Genomic DNA, 16,215 nt, shown 5'->3' on the forward strand with positions numbered 1-16,215 from the left:
TTTCCTTGACAAAAAAACGCAATCCGCTTCCTCCGACACCATAGAGTAGCCACCATATGCAAATGCCTGGTGTTGTGATCTCCCATCATTAACCAGTTCAGTTTTGACCGTTGAGCCCAATATGTTTCTTGCTTCATGAGAAGTTCACCCAACTCTCTACTCATATCTTGTTCTCTGTCAAACTCTCTCGATCTTCTCAAATTGTTCTGCACATCGCTAAGAGCCCATTGAAGATGGTCAATCTGGCTTTGCATACATCCATCAGTCAATTTACTCCAATTTTGAAGGCGTCCCAACATCACCTCCTGTTTACGCATGAGAGAGAACATATGCGAACCCGCAAATTCAACCTGGCAAGCTTTGCGCAATGATTGTTTGTGAGTCTGGGCTATGCAGCCAAGCAGCTTCAAAATGAATTTGTGACCTCGAATTCAAATAACTTCAAGCTGTGTCCAAAACCAACGGGCTATGATCTATAGAAAATCCAGGTACATTCCCCATAGAGCTTCCTGATTCCATCTGCTGAACTCTGCTGGTTCAACTAAAATATCTCGAACACATCGTTGCATATACCCCTGTTAAACTCATCCTCCGCCCCAAACCCAGAGTGATTTCCAAGTGAATATGCCGCAGAATTGCCCAATTCCATAGTTTCCTCTTTCTTCCTTCTTCCAATATGTAGAGATGTCTCTGACTTACACCCTGAATATGTATCCTCACAAGACTGCCATCCTTCAATAACTTCATCAGAATGATCCCCCAAGCCAAAATCCGGCACAGATGTTGCTGTATGTTTATAGGACCAAAAATGAGGATGCATGGCCCAATGAAATATTGTCAGGGTTATACCTAGTTCGTCATTCTTTACAGCCACCTTTAGTCTATTGGAACAGCCATCTTTAAACAATATTCATTCAGACATGAAGGAGTGGGAAAAGGAGTTCACATTTGCTCTTCCAAACATTCACATGGCATCTACAAATATGCCAATCATCAATAAACCTCATTCATCAATATTGATTTGAATACAAGGAAATGTAGTTGCCCAAAATTCTTTCTTCATTTTGCGAGTACAGCACTAAGAGAGTCTTTCGTCACTATTCGAAGCTCTCTGCGTGCATTTATTTTTCTATTGTAATGATTTCATCTTTTGTCTTTATGATTAATTTTCAGTTTTGTTTGCTGAATTAAAAAAAAAACAAAAAACATGTTTCATCGTTTCTATAGAAACTCTGGTGGGAAATATCACAAGTGCTTTGCATTGAGTACATATCATTCCCAACTCCGAAGCATAATCATAGTAGAGTTACTGATATAAAAAAAAAAACTTACACAAACACAATGCATTTCAATTATCAGTCCAATCATGATAAAACTAAAACGATGGACATATAATTCTAAGTTCTAACACCCAATGAGGCATGACAAAAAGTAAGAGAAAGCAACTTTGAAGTTTCCAAATAATATTGAAGTCAGTGTGACACAGTATATTAAGCTGAAACCAAGTAAATAAATTTGACTTCAGACCCAGCATTTATGAGATTTTGAGCCATTGGTGGAACCATAATTCCAAGACCTAGAAAGCCAACGTGTGCTGGCATTTCATCTGCTGCAACGACAAACTACATAGTGCAAATGAATACCCAATAAAAATGTAGAGTTGAAATGCTTGAAAATCAAAATTCTCCATTGAAATTCCAACACAATGACTAAACCCAACTGGGAAATTCACCAATTCTAAATCCTGAACGCGCAAATTGAAAAACAAAGAACAAAGAGAGAGACTTACGTTTGGCTGCAGAAGAGAAATCCCTAAATGGAATGGACTGGGTCGGGCTTTGAAGAGAAAGTTTGAACGATTTGCAATGGATTTCGCTGGGGAAATGTTTGGAAATCGAAGTAGATGAGAGGCGTTGAGTGCAGAGTGTGGTGGGTGCTGGGGCCGAAAGGTAATATGCCACCAAAGTAAAGTCGCCTTTGTAAAGCGCGAGTTTTAGTTCATTCAACTTCAGAGGTTGAACCTGCGAAGTCTGTTTAAATAGCACGGGCTACAGTAATAATCGAATAGGGAATTCTTTTAAGTTTATTTATATATCGAAATGGTTCATATTGAAGCAATCTTCTTGACCATTAATCGTAGGGAAAATCAAAGAAATCGAATGCGAATCGATATCTTATCAAGCAGTAAAATGAGGATTTTACGTTTATAATTATGAGTTAGGATACATTGAATCAAATCCAATTTAATTGGCGTTTAAGAGCAACCTCGCGGGTTCAAGACAATACTGCTCTAGCACCCCCATATTTCACTCAGATCATATTGCATGCCCCTTTATTCTCTAAATTCACAGTGCACCTCCTTATTTTTGTGAAAATTGTGCGTAAAATTTGGACCCACATTTTCAACAAAACAATTTTCGAAATACAAACTTTGCCCTCATTTTCTTTTCCTGTTTTTTTCTTCTTTTATCACCTGACACATTTTCTCTACCTATAGATATTTTCAAACATAACAAAAACACAAAATTCCAAAGTCAAAACCCATCTCTCTCTACATCCATAAATACGTATTCCAACTTTATACATCTTGTAGATATTTTGGCCTCGTTTGATAAAAGTATTAAAGGGGTGAGATTCGTGAGGAGATGGAATTAGAATTGAGATTGGTAATGAAAAGTGATTGGTTATAAGAATGGATTGATAATGAGTATGTTTATTTGGGATGGGATTAGATGATGGGATTATTAATATCATGTTTGTTTCACATGGGATAGGATTGGATTGATAGTAAACATTTCCATTTTTACCCTTATGCAAAACTGAAGGATAATATATGATTAAAAAAAATTAAGTGTTTTAATTATCAATTCGTTTAAACTAGTGTAAAGATGTTATTTTGTTAATTATACTATTTTAAAAGGTCGTAATTAAATTTTGTCTGTAGGGCTTGGTTCTATGTCTATCTAAAGGCTTGTACATGAGAGTTCTATAGCCAAAATTTAATTATGACTCTTTAGGAAAAAATAATCAAAAAATAAAATATTTGCACCGGTTCAAACGGTTTAAAAATTGGAGCACTTAATTTTTTTAACCATATTTTTAAATATATAAACAGTCTAAAAAAATTAAGTGCTCCAATTTTCAATCCGCTTAAACCAGTGCGAAGATTTTATTTTTTTTATCATTTTATTCTAAAAGGGTCATAATTTATTTTTGATTCTAAAACCCTCATATACGAGCCATAAGATAGTCATAGAACCAAACAAAGAATAATTAGTTGAAAAAGTCATGGGTACTTTCATCATTGTATTGGAGGGACTCCGGACTGGATTGATAATACCATGTCCCATGAGGTATTAGTAATCCATCTTAATTCCAGGACTCATAGTCCCATGGGTAAGTTAGGCCGGCCATTGAAAGTGAAAGCAAACAAAGAATTAGCAGTTCAATCCCATTAATAGTCCAATCCCATGGCTGGAGCTGATTATCAAACAGGGCCTATAGACCTTCATACCCGCTAAAATCAAACGAAGAGTTAGACACCAAATCGCCCCATCAATCAAAATGACTGTAAAATTAAGCTAAACAAAAAATGAGTTAAATAGATCAATTACATATGCGGATGAAACGAATTTGTGTTCAATGAAATTATAACCAGTGTCATTCCCCGAAGTCCCAAATTGGATTAAACATAGTCTAATCACATCATAACAAAAATAGTCGATCCAACCGTTCATCTCAGATTCAACGGCTTAAATCTTAACTGAGTAATGAACGATTCAAATGTGTACGTGCTCAGATTCAATTTGAACCATATGTGTCAAGATGAATGATTGAATGCCACTTAGCATCTCGTTTGACAGGGGTGCTTGGCAGCATCCCCAGATCACCTTCAATCCAAAACACGGAGGAGTAAAAAAATGCAACTACTCCTAAATCAAATAATGTGTATTGTTGATTTAAGTTAAGTTTATAAGAACGTAGCCTTAGTTTTGCATCAAACAATTTTATATGAGATATGCTACAACCACACCCAAATTTACACACCCAAATATACACTCTCTCACAAAACACAAGGGTCCCACACACACTGCACACATAGTGTGTGTGGGACCCTTGTGTTTTGCGAGAGAGTGTATATTTGGGTGTGTGATTTTGGGTGTGGTTGTAGAATTTTTGATTTTATATAGTTGATTTGTCTCGATGAGAAGAATTAAAAAATTATGACCTATAGTTTAGAAGATTGTGTATTGTTGTGTATTACTGAGTCAAACTATAGTTTTCACTTATTTTTGTCTTTATTTAAAAATTACGAATTTTGGTCATAATTTTTACTTTTATGGTTTCTTTTTTTTCCAAGATGAACTAATAATCCGTGAAAATTTGACACCAAATTAACAAATACCAAAAATATTGAATAAAAACAAAAAAAAGAGTCAAATTTATTTTTTATTCCAAAACCACCCTTAGCACCCTTTAGATTGAGAGATGTTGTCAAACGCCTCCACTTGACAGTTATGCTGAGCGGTTGATCCGACCGTTTATTTCAGAATCGACGGCTTAAATCTTGATTAAGCAATGAATGGTTCATTCAATCCAAATCGTTCGTGCTGAGATGAATGGTCGAATGCTGCTCGGCACCCCGCTTGGTAGTAGGGATGGCAACGGGAAAGAGCGGAGGTGAATATTGACATATCCGAATCTGAATGCTCCGCCTGACCTCCGAATCCGCCCCGATTCCTGATTGGATATATTTTTCTCACCCCCGAATCCGCCCCAAACGGAGAATGGAGATCCGATCGGAAATTCAGATATCCGAATTTGAAACCTCCCCCCCTCGATTTTTGATCAAAAAGAGTATTCAGGGATAGATCGGAGGCTGATTTTTGATTTAAAAAAATAATAATTTGGTTATTCGGGGATAGATCGAGGCGGGAACAGACTTACTTCCGAATCCAATCCATTCTCTGAAATTAAAAAAAAAAAAAAATCAAATACGGCCCGATATCTGAAAAATTCCAAAAAAATCCGATCTATTCGAAACGAATAACGAATCGGATACAGACAGATCGGCCGAAATGACTATCCCTACTTGGCAGCGGGTGCATTTCAGCATCCCTGGGTCACCTTCAATCCAAAACATGGAGTAAAAAAAAGCAACTACTCCTTATTAATCAATACTGTTATCCCGTATTAGTTGGTGTGTGGTCCTATCGCTTCCACGTGCGCCGCACACGCTCCACAAGCGCCAAACCCACCACCCACCTCCCGCCACACTATTCATTCAAACAAACAAAACCCAAAAACTCATCTTCTCTCGCAAGCTTCACCCTCCCCTAATTTCAAAAAATTTCAAACCTGATTTACCCAAACACACCCACCACCATCTCCCCAACACCGTACATAACACAATCCTAATCAAGCCCATTATCGTCACTTCACAAAAAAAAAAAAACCCACCAAATTCCCCTAAATCCAGTTCATTCCCCCGCAAGCTTCTTTCCCCCAAAATTTCCAATTTCCCTCCCCTCAATTCAAATCCCCCCAAATCTCCCCTATAAAAATCCCCTCAATTCCTCCTCCTCAATCCAAACCCAGTTCAATTCCAGACCCTAATCCCTCAAATCCCTCTGCAATTCGCACCAAATCCATTCGAAAATGCCTTCAATCCCACAGGAGCCCCTCCTGACCCCAAACCCAGATCGCTTCTGCATGTTCCCAATCAAGTACCCACAAATATGGGAGATGTACAAGAAGGCCGAGGCCTCCTTCTGGACGGCCGAGGAAGTCGACCTCTCTGACGACATCCGCCACTGGGACGAAGCCCTCACCGCCGACGAGAAGCACTTCATCACCCACGTCCTCGCCTTCTTCGCCGCCTCCGACGGGATCGTCCTGGAGAACCTCGCCGGCCGCTTCATGAAGGAGGTCCAGGTCGCCGAGGCCCGCGCCTTCTACGGCTTCCAGATCGCCATCGAGAACATCCATTCCGAAATGTACTCTCTGCTGCTCGAATCTTACATCAAGGATTCCAACGAGAAGGACCGGCTCTTCCACGCGATCGAGACGATCCCCTGCGTGGAGAAGAAGGCCAACTGGGCCCTCAAGTGGATCGACGGCGGCGAGTCCTTTGCCGAGCGAATAGTCGCCTTTGCCTGCGTCGAGGGGATCTTCTTCTCCGGAAGCTTCTGCGCGATATTCTGGCTCAAGAAGCGCGGGCTGATGCCCGGGCTGACTTTCTCCAACGAACTGATATCGCGGGACGAGGGCTTGCACTGCGATTTCGCTTGCCTGCTGTACGAGTTGCTGAACAACAAGCTGAGCGAGGAGCGGGTGAGGGGGATCGTGGCGGACGCGGTGGAGATTGAGCGGGAGTTCGTGTGCGACGCGCTGCCGTGCGCGCTGGTGGGGATGAACGGGGACTTGATGAGCGAGTACATCGAGTTCGTGGCGGATCGGCTGCTGGCCGCGCTCGGGTATGGGAAGATGTACGACGCGAAGAACCCGTTCGATTGGATGGAGCTGATTAGTTTGCAGGGGAAGACGAATTTCTTTGAGAAGAGGGTTGGGGAGTACCAGAAGGCTTCGGTTATGAACAGCTTGAATGGGAATGGTGGTGGGATTCATGTGTTTAAGCTTGATGAGGATTTCTAAATCCTCCTCTTTGTTCTACTAATCCTGTTCTTTTTGTTTTTCTTTCTTTCAAATTTAGGGTTTTTTTATGTGTGTAATTCATGTTGTTTGATGAGGGGTTTACTTTCATGTGGTATAATGGTAATGGAAAAGAAAATTTTTAGGATTCAGAATGTGTGGCCTTTGATTTCCTGTCTTGTTTTTCATCTGTAGATCCACAAGGGAATTTGCAAGGGTAGTCATGGCTGAGATAAGATTCCTCTATTTCTATTTACTATGTTTGCTTTGATAAATTTTTAGGTATTCGGTGAGTACCACGTGTTGTTTGAGCAGTTTATCCGGGTGCTTTAAAAGTGTGTTGGCCCTTTAAATAGAGAGAAAAAAAGAAGACATAAGAACTGGTAAATATGTTTTTATACCAATCTATTGGTTAATTAGATAAATTATGGGTTAGTCCCTCCAACCCAATTTAAAAATGTATTACTATTAAAGAGAGGCTCATACTTTTCTATCTAGATTTGCTTAGAATAAGAAAAAATTGAGAGGGAGATTTGTTTGCCAAAGGGGAAAAATTAGAGGGAAATAAAATAGAAGATGTTGGGAAAAAAACAGAGGGAAACAAAAATGTTGGGAAATAGTCTTAAAAGCATATAATATATATATGGGTAAGGGATTATTTTGTTATTGGAGTGGGTCTAATCCAAATAAATTGACCCAAATTCAGATCAAGAATGGAGATGCTCTAAGGAACAGTTTTTGAACTGGTTCGTAAATTATCCGAGATATCCCTTTCGTCCCAATTTACTTGTCTCAATTTTATTATAATTGAATTAAAAAATTAGTTATATCTTTAAAGTGATAATGAATTTTATATTCAATATGGATTTTGTTTGATAAATTTTAATTTATTCTATAATTCAATGTTTTCGAAATTACTTAAAACATTATAAATTACAAGATATAATTAATTAAAAAGTAATATAAATTTCCAAGATTGACAATTAAATTGGGACGAAGGGAGTATAAATTCTGAGAAGAATGTTCTTGCGAACTATGGAATGATCACGGTTGGACATGTGATTCTGTAAAGACAAAGTTTTAATTAGGCAAAACATTGCATCAAACGTTGATATGGCCGAGTTGGTCTAAGGCGCCAGATTAAGGTTCTGGTCCGAAAGGGCGTGGGTTCAAATCCCACTGTCAACAGTTCCTTTTTTTACCTAGTTCTTCAACGTTAGCTCGAGCAAAAATATATAGCAGGAATTTTATTTTTGCGAAACATTCCAGCAGAAAATCTCATGCTCCACTTGGGTGCAACTTGGCACGTAATTTCTTTATTGGACATTGAATCCGTGATATATTACTATGAAGACAAATTAAAAAAAAATTTAAGAAAAGACATTACAGAACAGGATGCCACATCTAACTGATCACAAGACTTATCTTCCATGGCCACTTTATGTGATGTCAGTTACTACTTCCATTGCCATTGAATCGGCTTAAATGCTAGAATCTCCTTCGCGTTTATGTATGGAGTTATGTAGAGTATTATGAAAGGTAGAATATTCTTTAATTTGATTTTGCCTCTTGTTTATTTAGATAAGTCACAACTTACAATAACAGAATTTCGTGGCAATTTCCCTAAAACACCCAAAGATTCATCATGCTTTTAGTCTACGAAAAACAATTTTGTGTTGGAGAATACTTTTCTAGAAAAGAGGAAAAAATACTTTTCCTGGTCATATTTATTATCTACTTATATAAGCTGAAATTAGTTCAAGAATTTAAAATCACCTTCTTAATTTCTCTTCGGGAAACAGCCAAACAGGTTTAGAAAAGCGTTCACCGAACAAATTTTATGCATTATGATAGTTTTTTTTATGCGTTGGCAATTTTCCTGAATTATTTGAGCACGTGGAATAGAAAACAAAAAGCGAAAGTCATAGAGCAATGCTAGGAGTACAATTTTAAAACACAATACCGATCACAACTAAGGCCGGCCCAAGGGTTTTTAGTGCCCAAGGCCTAATAAAAAAAGTGTGCCCTTAGAAAAAAAAATGGAAGTTTAAGAATTCGGAAGCTCCGATAAAAATAAAAAATAAAAATCTCAGAAGCTTAAAAAATTAAAAATGAAGAGAGACTTGCACAGTTAGTCAGTTACACAATCTGGCCGGAGGTTGTTCTTAAGACCAATGACCTAATCTCTCAAAAAACCAATACAACAAAGTAAACCCTTGTTCTTCCAATGGTGAACATGGATTGGGCGACTGGTGGTTCTGCTGGTGCACTGGTGGCGTGGCCAGTGGCCAGTGGCCTGTGGTGTTCGGTGCGGTTAGTCAGTTACACAATCTGGCCGGAGGTTGTTCTTAAGACCAATGACCTAATCTCTCAAAAAACCAATACAACAAAGTAAACCCTTGTTCTTCCAATGGTGAACATGGATTGGGCGACTGGTGGTTCTGCTGGTGCACTGGTGGCGTGGCCAGTGGCCAGTGGCCTGTGGTGTTCGGTGCGGTGATGGTGAGCCGATTTAGGAAAAGAGAAGAAAACCCTTCTTAGTTTCGTTCAATTCCAGGGCCCTTCGTAGAAAACCCTTCTTTGTTCTTCATTCAATTTTTTTTCCACATTTTGGGCAAAAACGTGAGAGACTGAGAGATGATTTTGTTTGTTCCGAAAATTAAATGGACCATCTAGATTTCCTATTTACAAAAGTGCCACCAAGTTTTTTTTGGGCCATTCTTTCATAGGATTCGTGTGGGCCTTATTTTAACTTGGAATGAGCTATTTTTTTCCTTTCTATCGGGCTAAAAAAGACTTCTACTCAAATCCAAATAAAAAAATTAGTAGAGTGCCCTTAAAATTTGGCATTTTTGAGAGGGAAAATGATAGCTCCGATAATTAATACCCACTAAAGATATTTTCAGTCGGGAATGACTACAATACACACCCCTTATTTGGGTGTGTATCATATGCACCCCCCAAAATGTTATGAATTATAGAGAAAATGTTACGAATCGTATTGTTAAAAAGTTATGAATCGTATAAAGGTTACAATATACACCAAAATGTTATGAATCATAATGAAAATGTTACGAATCGTATTGCTAAAAAGTTATGAATTCTAGAACAAAAGTTACGAAACATGCTAAAATGTTATGAATGAACCATAAAATAGGTGCATATGGTACATCCTTTTAAAGGGTATGTATTGTAGACTTTCCCTTTTCAGCATCGTGAGACTTCAAATTGAATTGTGTCCGAAGTTGTGTACCTGGGCTTTAATAGTACAGGACATGATACGAAGAGTCAAAATTGGTGGAAGTCCCTAAAGAAGTACTCATCATTCAACCTGAACACACAACCCTTCAAATGATTTGGCTCAATTTAGTTAATCAACACCAGACATGTGGAGTAACCAAAACCCATAATGCTAAACTCATCATTCAACCGTACGACAGTGGTCTAAGGTTGAACTTTGCCAACCCAACACATCACCCCTTTCGGTAAGTTAAAAGTGCATTTCTATCTCTAGTCGAGAGATTAAATTATTTATATCATCGTTTTTAGTCTTAGTGAGTGTACTCTTTCATAGCAGTGCTACGGTCTCATAATTAAGAGTTCAAATTCACTTAAAAGATGATCTGAACCCTTAAAAAGAGATTTTCCTTTTCAAGATACTTTATGAGTAAATTTTTTTGGGTACTTAGTATTAATGTTTAGACTTACTAAAAGATCATGATCCCCTTAGTTCTATGGCTGCGGACCATTATATTTTATTCTAAATTTCAAGAGAGTTTCTGGTTCAAATGTTTTCATTCCATCTCAAGTCTTAAAATCACGGGAATGACTAAGATATTACCCATTGTCTAGGGAGAGACAGTAATGCCCCATTGTCTGATAAAAAAAAATGAACATAAAAAAAATAAAAAATGTTATGCTTTTTAGTGATAAATGTTATGCCATTATGAAAATGATACGCCATAATTTTTACATAGATATTTCAAAAAATGTTCATGTAAAAGCCAAAATTTCTTACTTTTTCGATTTATCTTGACGAGAGGAATCAATAATCTAAAAAATTTAGGCGCAAAACTAATAAACTCAAAAAAAATTATATAAGAACAAAACAAAAAAAAGCAAAAATTTCCGAAAAAGCCCTTAGTAGAACTTAGCCTAACTCATACCTGTCCCACATGGTGAGTTGCCTGGCCCGCAGCGTGGGCTTTAGACAGAGAAAGTTTGAGATAATTCTCTATAGTGATAATGGAGGGCCGACAGCATGGGCCTACCATAAAAAGCCCACCCCAAACACCTCCCAACACACGTGTCAATGTAATTATATATGTCTCCCATACTTTCGTGTTTTGTTTTGTTTTAATTTTTTAATATAAGAGAATTAAGCCAAGTGGCTTTCATGAAAAGTCTGCCGGCACTTGCAGTGATTTTCATCCGAAATTAAGAGGCTACGAAATCATGACACATCCATCAAACGAAAGATAAACAAATTGCATACAAAAAAAAAAAACTTATGTCTAATATGTAAACAAGAGTCTCGAACTCTCTTCTCATGTTGTAAAAATTTAGATCAAAACAAGTTCGGCAATAGTGGAGGCTGAGATAAAAACACCCAAGTCTCCTAGCTAGCCAGGGAAGGCATAAATTTAAAGCAAAGATCACCGTAAGCACCGATGGATATATAATAACTTCTCCCGACAACAAAGCTCAATGAAAAAAACGTATTCATTTAGTCGACCTCAATGTCTAAGACTTAGAACTTGATTTGTTTTCTTATCAATGGAAACAGTCTCAAAGATAGATGTGTTTCTATCTTTTCCAGAATTCCTCCCTTTCGTTATCAATTAGTAACTGGATTATTTTCTTTTCCTCTCCTATATTTGGGTCTACAATCTCGGATGGTGCTGTGTACCTCCGAGACGTCGGATCGTACATTCGATGACTCGGATCTCATCTCGGCAATGAACGGCTCTTGATCGTTGGTTGCCGAGATAAGATCTGAGCCGTCAAATGCACAATCCGACAGCTCAGAGGTGTGCAACACGATGCTGCGTACACCACTGCACAGTACCAACCCGAAGTCCCCTGGAATGGAATTGTCCTCTTGACCAAAACACAGTAAACACTCCTTCGCACGACAAAGATATATACCTAGCGTACAAGTATAGGTTGAACTCACATGTGGGTCTATTGGTCATTTAACAGGAGGTTGAACTTACTAGTAGACAAACAACGGAGTAACTTTTCTTGGGATGGTCTAAGCGGAAAAGCCAAACACAGCCTTCGTTTTGCATGAAACGATGGGTATTTTTGGGTTTTGTCCATTGGAAGGTATTTTTTGGGGCTCTTGGGCTTTCGATGGATTCTGTGTATAAAAGAGCCAAAGTTCTGCCACCCCAATATCCCTCCCCTCACCAGTCACCACCAATATTTTTCCCCCTTCAATGGAAAATGATCAGAAGGAATTGCAACTACTTCCCACATCTTCATCATCTCTCAAATCCAGATCTACCGGGGCCCATCGAAGTCGCTCGTTCGATCGGCCACCACCAGTAGACCTTCAATTGTCAATGAGTTCGAGGCCAATTAGGCCACCATCGGATCGCGGTCAATCGAGGTACCAAGCGGCGGAGTGTGACAGTGGTGTGGAGGCGACGAGGTGGCAGGCGGCAGAGCAGATCCGGATGGCGGGGGTGGAGAAGGCGTACGCGGAGCGAGTGAGGGAGATGACGAGGAGGGAGATGGAGCTGGCTCAGTCGGAGTTCGCGCGTGCAAGGCACGTTTGGGAGAGTGCCCGAGAGGAAGTTGAAAGGGCTGAGAGGATGAAGGAGAGGGCGATTCAAAGGGTGGATGGTTCTTCAACGTGCATGGAGATCACTTGCCACTCTTGTAGCCAAAAGTTTCGTCCTAATTAAATGAATAATTAATGTTCATAGCGTTTGAGTTGATGAAATGTGTAAGTTAGGGACTGATTTGGAATTAATCAGGAAATCTCGAAGGAAATAATTTTCACACCCAACTATTTAGCGAATGCTCTTTTTTTTTTTTTTTTAACGCTGTGTTTGAAATTTGAGGAAACTGCGAAACAAGAAAGGAAAAGAAAATGGACAAAAACATGGGGATTTTTTTATTGTACGCCAAATTTGAATTTAATATTTCTCTATTTTTCTCTCCAAATCAAACATTAGAAGAGAATTTTCTTTTCTTTTCTTTTCTTTTCTTTTCTTTTCTTTTCTTTTTTCATACTATATTCCAAACAAAACCTTAATCTTTTATAAATTACAAAAAAACTCTTAGATAAAGAGTGCAAGCATTAAAAATTGGACTTTTATGTAACTTCACTTCCTAAAAGATAAAAAAAACAACTATGTACGTGAAGTGTAAAAATCAATTCTCTATTTCAAAATATATGGGAAGAGAAAGGAAGAATTATGGGTGCTTTAGCATCGTTATCATCCATTTGTGGTGGAATTTTCAATTAAAAAACAGAAGATTAATAACGAGATGGATGGTGAGAAACTAAAAACTATGTTATGATCATCGGAATTAATTTTGAGTGGACAAGAGAATTTCATCACTACTTTGGTGAAAATTCAGTAGTCTAATAATTGAGACTAAGGTTGTCAATATATATCGTACCGACTAGACTGCCGATTTTTTTTTCTACGTTATGTACTAGTATTGGTGATATATTAGGTTTAACTGTTTTAGATTTATTGTTGACATTGTAATGTTCCTACATCGAAATTTTTTCATCTATTTTAAAAAAAAATTTGAACAATAGTCTGGTAGCAATCGGTACTGATCGGTATTTGAGTCAAAATGGTGTTACAATTCTAGGGAATTTGCTCAGACACAATATGCACCGGCGTGTGTGGTACGAAATTCAGAATCCATGCGTGAGATCATTCTATCGTCTGCGGTGTACTTTCAAGTAAATTTATGGATCTTATTCTTCCCAGATCTATTTCCTCTGTCTCTCCTCATCCCACCACTCTCTCTCCTCTTTGTGTTTCTCTAAAATTCGGACCGTCAAAAACATTTTTGTACGGTCTAGATCACCGACGGGTACCACGTGTGTGGTACTGACACCCCAAAATTTCTCGATTGATATGGAATTAATCTCATGTTATCTCTCTCTCTCTTTTTTTTTTTCTTTTCCCTGAGAACAACACTAGCTAGTCGGGGCATGCATATATGGCAATTTTATCACGAGCCAAATCTGACAGTTAAAAAATGCATGTCCATCGATCTGATCTGAGAACATTCATCATGTGCACAAGAAAACAAACCATTCACCAAAACTCCAATGGGATAAAAAAACTGAAGATCTTCTCAGTTTAGTACTGTTCAAACTTTAGAAATGAAACATCCATGTCCATCTGGTTCGAGTACGTACAGTTCCCATCCCCACAATTGTATGTATATATTCCTATCTATCTGCAAAAGTGTCTAGCTAGATCGAAATAACATGATAGCACTTCACTGATTTTGATGCAAATTAAAGCTAGCTAGATCAGATGGATACTCGACGTGGCCGTATCCGTTACGGAGTCTGTCCTCGACAACACCATATAACTGTACGTTGCAATACTAATGTGTATAACAATGATGAAAATCAATTCAAACGGCGTCGATCTATTAATAAGTCGTGCTGTGATATAAGCTCCTGATCAGCTCGGGTGATCTAAGAGATTAACTTTTAATTTTCTTTTCATTCGATGTTTCATGTCACTTCACAAAATATTCAAGGTCCTGTACAAACTTGACGATTTTGTTTTGATAACAGCTTGTGAGCACATCGACGAATTCTAAGAGGCTTGAAGTTAAAGACCGGACAAACTTTAGTGGCCTCAAAGTTTGAAACGTATTATACAACTGTGACGACTGTAGAAACGAGTCAATAGCCTTGAGATTAAAGACGATGAATTAATCAGGACAAAAGCAAGCCAATTCATCAAGAACTAGACGAGGTGGAACTAAACAATTTGTACACCAAACTTCTTTTAAACTTAAAATTTAGTTCATCAAAAAACCCAATTAAACTTCCCACTAGCCATGTCTGGGATCCAACAGAAAAGGTGAAACAATTTTCGTAAAGGTTCGAGCCTTTCTTAAAGCATTTTTGTCAGAGCAGTGAAACAGAACTCCGAACGCGGTTGTGTTTGTGGACTTTTTCAAAATTGAATTCCATTCAAGATGGAATATTAAGAAGCATTCTTCCAAGCTCGCAACTTCAACTCTTATTGCTAGGTTGTAAAAATTAAAGTTCTTGGAGTACTGCTTAATTGTTAGCTTCAGGACCTAAAGAATAGTCGAGGTGGACGCACGCGAGCTCAAGGTCCTTTCGGCGACATAGCGGTGTGGCAACAATCTCCGAACACGTTATCATGTACAGATAATCTGACTAATTAAAGGGTGGCTTCAATAATGCACTGATAAGGTTCTTCTTAATCATGGAGGTCATGACCTAATCCAGTGGGGTGCTGCAAGGGATCAGAAAAGTACTCCATGAGAGATGAAGTCCTTGGAAAGTTACGGTAATTGCAAAGCCCCCATCAAGAACTGCGGAGGAAATTAATTAATACTTAGGACAACATTTATTTGGGAAAATTTCGATTGATCGAGCTTCAACTAGGCTTACTAATAAGAGCGAAAATTCAAACTATTTATATGTTCAGTATTACTTGTATATTTGAAAGGCAAAAATGGTAAGGCCGGGGTGACCAATGTGTGACAATCGAGTGCGACAGAAGAGTCCCTTTCGTGTAACACCAAGGAGCTAGTCAAGTGAGAGCATGACAAAAAGTAATTAAGGAGTCTACACTTCCGAGCTCGCAGCATGTTTGATTCCCATCGCCAAACAAAAATCTCTTGGAGTTCTTGAGGTTTGTAGTACCGTTGTTAACTTCAAGGTTCCAATATTAGCGGGGTGAAGGGGCTAGATTCCTTCTTGTTGATCATCGATTCATCCATTCGGATACATTCAGAGAAGTACTACAAGAGAGCTATATCATTTCTACAAAAGGTGGACGGTGGAATAGGAGATATTTTTGGGTGCCGGGTGGGTACCACGTGGCCGTGCCCATTGGTGCCCGAGCAGCCCATCCGAACCGTTCAAAAGTGTGTTGGATGGCCCATATTGAAACCCTCTCTCTTTTTTCTCTCCAAATCCGAGCCGTCTGAAACCGAAATGGACGGCCCGGATGCGCCGAGTGGGGCCCACGTGGTACCCACCCAGAACTGAAACGTAGCAATCTAGGACCTGTTTGGCGTGCAATAATCAACGGAATTCATTTTGACAAATCCTTAAACATTTGTCCTCATGTCATGGTACTGTAGAGAATTATCTTGATAAAAAGGGTTCTCATTATTGTCTCATGAGGTTGATATGTTGAATTCTTGGATACTACTAGAGACTTACATGAATTAGGCCAAAAAAACATTTTGAATCATTTTTAAAAGATAAACTTTTCACAGTCACCTGTTCTTATATATAATGGACAAATCTCATGTCTTCATCAAATTTTCTCGAGAAATGGATGCGTCGAGTGGGAATCACGTGGC

At 38.5% G+C, this 16,215-nt stretch overlaps 3 protein-coding genes and 1 non-coding gene across 4 annotated transcripts; 3 read left to right on the forward strand and 1 right to left on the reverse strand.

Moving 5' to 3' along the window:
• Window positions 1–173: 173 nt before the first annotated feature.
• Window positions 174–3,512, reverse strand: LOC131309661 (uncharacterized). The gene is made up of 4 exons (XM_058336264.1): window positions 3,507–3,512; window positions 2,474–2,491; window positions 1,790–2,030; window positions 174–786 (listed from the first exon to the last, which is right to left on the reverse strand). The coding sequence occupies exons 1-4, from the start codon at window positions 3,510–3,512 to the stop codon at window positions 542–544; spliced, it is 510 nt and encodes a 169-aa protein (XP_058192247.1). The 3' UTR covers window positions 174–541.
• Window positions 3,513–5,283: 1,771 nt separating this feature from the next.
• Window positions 5,284–6,803, forward strand: LOC131311136 (ribonucleoside-diphosphate reductase small chain). The gene has a single exon (XM_058338472.1). The coding sequence runs from the start codon at window positions 5,659–5,661 to the stop codon at window positions 6,652–6,654; it is 996 nt and encodes a 331-aa protein (XP_058194455.1). The 5' UTR covers window positions 5,284–5,658; the 3' UTR covers window positions 6,655–6,803.
• A 955-nt stretch (window positions 6,804–7,758) lies between these two features.
• On the forward strand, window positions 7,759–7,839 carry TRNAL-AAG (transfer RNA leucine (anticodon AAG)). The gene has a single exon. It is a non-coding gene; the product is annotated as a tRNA-Leu (tRNA).
• Window positions 7,840–11,989: 4,150 nt separating this feature from the next.
• On the forward strand, window positions 11,990–12,663 carry LOC131311137 (zinc finger protein SHOOT GRAVITROPISM 5-like). Its single transcript, XM_058338473.1, has one exon. It carries the CDS (start codon window positions 12,093–12,095, stop codon window positions 12,561–12,563), a length of 471 nt encoding a protein of 156 aa, XP_058194456.1. The 5' UTR covers window positions 11,990–12,092; the 3' UTR covers window positions 12,564–12,663.
• Window positions 12,664–16,215: the final 3,552 nt, after the last annotated feature.

This window comes from Rhododendron vialii, chromosome 12a, assembly GCF_030253575.1.
Source record: "Rhododendron vialii isolate Sample 1 chromosome 12a, ASM3025357v1".
In the NCBI taxonomy this organism is placed as follows: Eukaryota; Viridiplantae; Streptophyta; class Magnoliopsida; order Ericales; family Ericaceae; genus Rhododendron; species Rhododendron vialii.

Bases quoted from the DNA above. Each gene is read 5' to 3' on its own strand.
- LOC131311136 (XM_058338472.1), top strand. From the start codon at position 5,659: ATGCCTTCAATCCCACAGGAGCCCCTCCTGACCCCAAACCCAGATCGC.
- LOC131309661 (XM_058336264.1), bottom strand. The intron at 787-1,789 runs GTAAGTCTCTCT...ATAAACATACAG, and splicing joins TTTCTCTTCTGCAGCCAAAC to CAACATCTGTGCCGGATTTT.
- LOC131311137 (XM_058338473.1), top strand. From the start codon at position 12,093: ATGGAAAATGATCAGAAGGAATTGCAACTACTTCCCACATCTTCATCA.